The 6,269-nt window shown below is 35.3% G+C and overlaps 1 protein-coding gene across 1 annotated transcript in view; it reads left to right on the top strand.

Moving 5' to 3' along the window:
• Positions 1–2,355: 2,355 nt before the first annotated feature.
• Positions 2,356–6,269, top strand: part of ATF7IP2 (activating transcription factor 7 interacting protein 2) — a 49,961-nt gene continuing 46,047 nt past the window's right edge. The window contains exons 1-2 of the mRNA XM_052636056.1: positions 2,356–3,202; positions 4,180–4,304. Coding sequence (XP_052492016.1) covers positions 2,356–3,202; positions 4,180–4,304 — 972 coding nt within the window. The remainder of the gene's footprint in view (positions 3,203–4,179; positions 4,305–6,269) is intronic.

The raw sequence follows: 6,269 nt of genomic DNA, 5'->3' as shown, positions 1-6,269 counted from the left end.
TTTTTTTTGTTTTTAAATGACACAAAGCTGTAGCATTATCAATAAGAATTTATATTTTTAGATGAAGTTGATTGTTGTATACATCCTGATTTTTGGTTTAAAATTAATCAGCCCAGAACAGATGGACAAACTGTGACATATTCAAATGATAGACTACTGTACAGCAATAAGAAAGAATGATCTACAATTAAACAGAGCATGCATGAATCTCACAAACATAAGGAAAAGTGAAAGAAGCCAGACGCTGCTGCTGCTGCTGCTGCTGCTGCTGCTGCTGCTGCTGCTGCTGCTGCTGCTACTACTACTAAATCACTTCAGTCGTGTCCAACTCTGTGCAGCCCCATAGACCGCAGCCCACCAGGCTCCCCCGTCCCTGGGATTCTCCAGGCAAGAACACAGGAGTGGGTTGCCATTTCCTTCTCCAGTTCATGAAAGTGAAAAGTCAAAGTGAAGTTGCTCAGTTGTATCCGACTCTTCGCGACCCCAGGGACTGCAGCCCACCAGACTCCTCTGTCCATGAGATTTTCCAGGCAAGAGTACTGGAGTGGGGTGCCATTGCCTTCTCTGAAGCCAGACACTAAAAAGTGCTTATTATGTAATTTCATTTATATAAAATATAAAAAGTGGCTTAAATTCATCTATGCTGTTAGATTGCAGGCTACTGATCACCCCTGGGAGACGGGGAGCCAGTGACTAGAAGGAGAAGTATGAGGGGACTTCTGGGGGACTGGAATTATTATTTTTTTTATTCTTTTATTTCTATAACCTTTTTAAAGAGTAGTTTTAGACTCACAGCACAATTAAGAGGAAAATAACAGATTTCTCTTAGATCCCTTGCCCCATACGTGTATAACCTCCACCATTATGAACGTCCCCTACCAGAGTGTGGTGTATTTGTTGTAATTGATAAACCTATGACACATTCTCTTTTTGATCTAGATTCTAGTTAAAGGAGTGTATTCAGTTTGTGAAAATTCTTTTAACTGTGTACACATGATATGTGCACTTTTCTATGGTACTAAGTAAAAAAGTTTGGAAAAGAACAAAACAACAACAACCCCCCCACACACACACAAAAAAAGAATTAAAAATTAATCAACCTTGCTCTAGAAAAGACTTGGTTTCTCCATTTTTTCTATGGTGAATATTACAAAAACTGTATTCATAAACAGGCAGTCAAATATATAGTCAAATAGGGAAAGTAGAATTCTATCTTGTATCAGGCCCTTAATTAATGAAACTGTGCTATTTTCTGGATTTTCTGATTTTTAAGTATGCATGACAGGTTTTTGAAATTTGAATTTATGCTTTTTTTTTTTTCCTTTAAGTAAGATTCACTCAGCCTTCAGGTCTCAAAAATCCTGGAATTGTTCCTGATCAAATGATATACTGAATGAAAAGAATATATATAGTCAATGAAAGCTTCAAGTAAGAAAATAGATAAGGATAAATCAAAAAATTATTCAGGTAGCTTTGACTGGGTTGCTAAGTTGTGTCCAAGTCTCTGCCATCCCATGGACCTTACCCCACCTCACTGGGTTATATGTACCTTGAAAGGTCATATTGAGTTTACTAAATGTGCTCTGTAGTTTGTTAGGTAACTGATCTACCATGTAGTATATAGTTGTTTGTTTTGTTTATATTTACCTTGTAATTTGGCAGTTTTCTTCTAAACCATTTACCTATCTATGGTTTAGATTGGACTTAATGTGAATACTTAATGTGAATAATGAGAAATACAGATAAATACTGTTTTTCTCTGTTATGTAGTAGATTTTTATTCAACAGAAATAATTCAGGATTAAGAATGTATTGAAACCTAACTTTGGTTTTCTTATTTGAACTAGGATCATGTTGTGTATCTTAGTGTTCATTTCATACTGATAACTATAGGGAATCAGTTCTTGCAATACCATTAATTTGGAAATTGGAATATTAGGAAAGCTTTAATAAAGGTGCCACGTGATACAGAAAACAGAATATTCCATACAAAACATGGTTTATCTGTTTTTATGAAAAAATGTTTTAAGTATGGCCTGCTTGGATTATTTAAATTAGAACTCAATGGTTGTAGTAGTGAGCTGTCATAATAAAAAGTGGCCTTATAAATGATCAGACTTAGTATCAAATAAAGGTTTACTGGCAGTATAAATTTTGACTTTATATAGTTAGAGTTATAGGACAATGTTTAATTATCAGTGACACAGATGAAAATGGATATAATTTTCAATAAAAATAATTATCTAAATCTGGCACATAGTCTCAACATTATTTTAATATTGTAAATAAGTGTTAGCTTTTGTCTGTTAGAGAAATGCATTCAAATATGGTATTTTACATTCCAGGATATGAAAGATGGCAAGTCCAGATAGAAGTAAACGGAAGATTTTAAAAGCCAAGAAAACAATGCCTGTAAGTTGCCGGAAGCAAGTAGAGATCCTGAATAAGTCAAGGAAAGTTGAAGCACTAAAAACAGCGGCAATTGAGAATAATATATCAAGTGATAATCAGAATTCAAGTACTGATGTCATAAGTAGCAAATGTAGACATTCTGAAAATGATGCTTCCTCATGGAACTCCATCAGAAATTCAGTATGTGAACCAAAAAGTAAAGAAGTTTCTCAGAATTTAATAAAACCACTAGAAATTATTGATTCAGAAGCAAGATTGGAATACACAGAAGAACAAGTTGTGTACCCTTATGAAAAGCCAAGTAAAACAGTAGCATTTCCTGGGAAACTCTTTATACACGAGGCAAAAAATTCACAGAATACTTATGAAAATCATTTTGAATGTCAGGCAAGTGTAACAAGATCCTTTTTTGAACATAAAGAAGATTGTAATCTGAAATCCATTTGCCATTTATCCAGTGTATTGAGTGGTATAGTTCAAATTCCAAAGTCTACAAAAACAAATACCTTGGATGATAAGAGAATTGACAAGATAGTTTCCTATTTAGAAGCAAATTCCAGTGCTGAATTATATGATGAAAAGCAAAGTGACATTTTAATTTTCAGTTCAGATGACCCTTTTGTGCCTGCTGATAAAATACCTAAATTGGTGAATTCAGTCATTTCAAGTAACTGTGCTGATGACATTTTGAAAAGTGAAGAATCCTATAGGACCTGTCTTTCCAGCATTTTAAGTTGTGAAAATATAGACGCAAAGTGGCTGTCCTCACTTGACACTGATAGTAATAACAGTAAGTGAATACTTATGTATCTCTTGGAGAAATTAAAATAGTTACTTTGCTTGGGGGAATTTCATTATCTCAGATATAGATACAGTAGAATCCTTACAGACAGGAAAACAGTAAATGATGACAATAATTATTTCAGAGTATCTTGTTTCTGAACCATTCTTGGCAGTGATGGGGAATGGTATCCTCTGTCTCCAACGGGAAGTAAGTTATGGCAAAGAAGGAATCAGTCACTTTCCTTTGAAAGTACAACAGGATTAAAAGGTGGTTTATAGAGATTGTTTGCTTCATTGACACCTTTTCTGTTTTTGGAGTTTTATTAATAAGAAGGCTAGTTGAGAGAGTGGGTTTTTAAAATAGTTGATGAACCCATTTCTTTCTGTAGAATTGACCTATATATTACATGTCAAGTAGAAGTTGATAGATAATAAGCATACATATGCATACAGGTTTGTGTGTATGTAGTGTAAGAAATACAAATAATTAACCAGTGAAGTTTTAGGATTATAAAATCATTAAAATAGCAGAAGTTTATTAAAAGTAGGGTGTTTTATAGCTTGATGAAATACAAGAAAAGATTTCATAGGAAAAATATATTTGTTTTCTTGTCTAGGCTACAGAATAATCATTTAACAAGGTGAATTTTAAATTGCTTAGAAGTAATAGTAGCGTCACCTAAAAATAATGTAAGACCACTCAACTATAAATAGAAGATCTAATGCTATAATTTATTCCATTATTATTATTAAATAAGCATTAAATGTATATTAAGTAAGATGGGAGGAAAGTATATCCCAGACGAGTACTAAGATTTTTTTTTTTAATTTGTTGGAATTTTTTATACAATTACATTTTCTAAAAAATGCTCCATGGTCACATTTTAGTTTTTAAAATTGCTTAGGGGTCCCTAAATTAGAAAATCCTCCTGTTGCTTTCATTAGAAGGAAAATTTTTATCTCTGATCTTTTCATCTTCCCAAGGCCATAATCAAAAGAAGAGGATGTTTTCAGAAAACAAAGAAAATGTTAAGCGTGTGAAAACTTCAGAACAAATTAATGAAAATATTTCTTTAGCTCTGGAAAAGCAAACAGCTTTGCTGGAACAGGTAAAATATTGGGCTTAAATATTTGCTTCAGAAGCTTACTTTTTAAAAGATAGTAAAAGTTAATTGATTTACACAGTGAGTACAGATAACTTCCATGATGAAGGACTGGTACATGAAGACTGAATTAGCAGGTGGAGGTATTAGGAAAAAATAATTGTTTACATCACATCTCTGCTGCTGCTGCTAAGTCACTTCAGTTGTGTCCGACTCTGTGCGACCCCATAGACGGCAGCCTACCAGGCTCCCCTGTCCCTGGGATTCTCCAGGCAAGAACATTGGAGTGGGTTGCCATTTCCTTCTCCAATGCATGAAAGTGAAAAGTGAAAGTGAAGTCGCTCAGTCATGTCTGACCCTCAGCGACCTCATGGACTGCAGCCTACCAGGCTCCTCCGCCCATGGGATTTTCCAGGCAAGAGTACTGGAGTGGGGTGCCATTGCCTTCTCCACATCACATCTCTAGATCCTTGAAAATGGTCCTTTACAGAGAAGCCTACAGAATCATGTGAAGGGAGAGAGCTGTGGTATTAATAGAGAATAGGCTTTTCAGTCAGTATTTTGCTCAAATCTTTCAAGTCAGATACTACATGACCTTGAGTTTCATTCTGTCTCTTTTGTACTGGTCATGGGATTCTTTGATCTCCAGCTATAGCTGTTTGTTATCACAGTTGATACTTCATAGAGTCAGGGAGCTCAGACATTCATTGTAAAGTCCTGCTACATTTGGGTTCACTTGCTGTCATTTCCAAGTTTGTAGCGATAATGTTGCATTATCTGACATTTTGCTTTTCTGGCATCATTAAATGCACCTTTTCTTTTTGGCCTATTTCATCTCATTGTATTACAGTTTCTATACATGTCTGATTTACTCTGAGTTTGAGTATAATGAGCTTCAAATTTAGTAGGTCCTGTATCAGGACTTGTTTTGATGGTCATGTTTGCTATTTTATTACCACTGAAATGCTACAACTAAAAGTCATTATGTGATTAATGTCTGTCATTAGCTATAATGGATCACAATGTCTCAATCCAAACTATCCTACTGTTTCAGAAACAAAAATACCACTGTTTCTAACACAGGCCATTACAATTACATAGTTACGTATTATATGAATATAGATTTGCATAATAAATGGAAACCTTTTGAAAGACTCAAACAGAATCAGCTTAAAAGGTGAGGCAACACTTTCACCCTTTCTACCTCTTACTTTCTTCTGCAAGGCAAAGAAGACATTAAAAAAAAAAAAGTAAGTATTCTGCTGTTTGCAAGAATGAGGTAGCAGAATTATGTTAAGCATGCATGTGTGTGTGTGTACGTGCATATGTGCATGCATGCTTAGTCTCAATCGTACCCAACCGTTTGTAGCTCCATGGGTTGTAGCCCACCAGGCTCCTCTGTCCATGGGATTTCCCAGGCAAGAATACTGAAATGAGTTGCCATTTCCTATTCTGGGGATCTTCCTGACCCAGGGATCCAACCCACGTCTTTTGCATGGATATAGCTTAAGAGGTTGGGGATTGCAGATGTGTTATTCCCAGTGAGTTAGTAGCTGAATTCAGTAATAAGTTCTGATGTGGACATATAAAGACAAAATTTATTCTTTGAACATTTTAATTCTTCTGGCATGGAAAAATCAGTTTCATTCACTGCTGTTATCTGCCTCACAAAATAGTTGGTCCACATTGACGCAGAATATGGTCCTTTTCCATTGAGGTTTAGAGAATGCAGTTTATTTGTTATCCTCCTGAGCCACTACCACCAGAAGTTTCTTGCATTGTCCAGACACAAAGGTTTTTAGCTAATTCCTTTTATCTGTCTCCTGGTAACTAATTCTCACTCACTTGATATTTTAATTCCTGTCTAAACAGTTGACTCTCTAAACCACATCTGTTTTCCTTGTTTGAATCCCAGTGGAATAGGGCTTCCCATTCTGAGAGAGTCTGAAAGCTGTTGACTCATCTTTTGAG

This window comes from Budorcas taxicolor, chromosome 2, assembly GCF_023091745.1.
Source record: "Budorcas taxicolor isolate Tak-1 chromosome 2, Takin1.1, whole genome shotgun sequence".
NCBI lineage: Eukaryota > Metazoa > Chordata > Mammalia > Artiodactyla > Bovidae > Budorcas > Budorcas taxicolor.
This window is presented reverse-complemented; position numbering and strand designations above follow the sequence as displayed.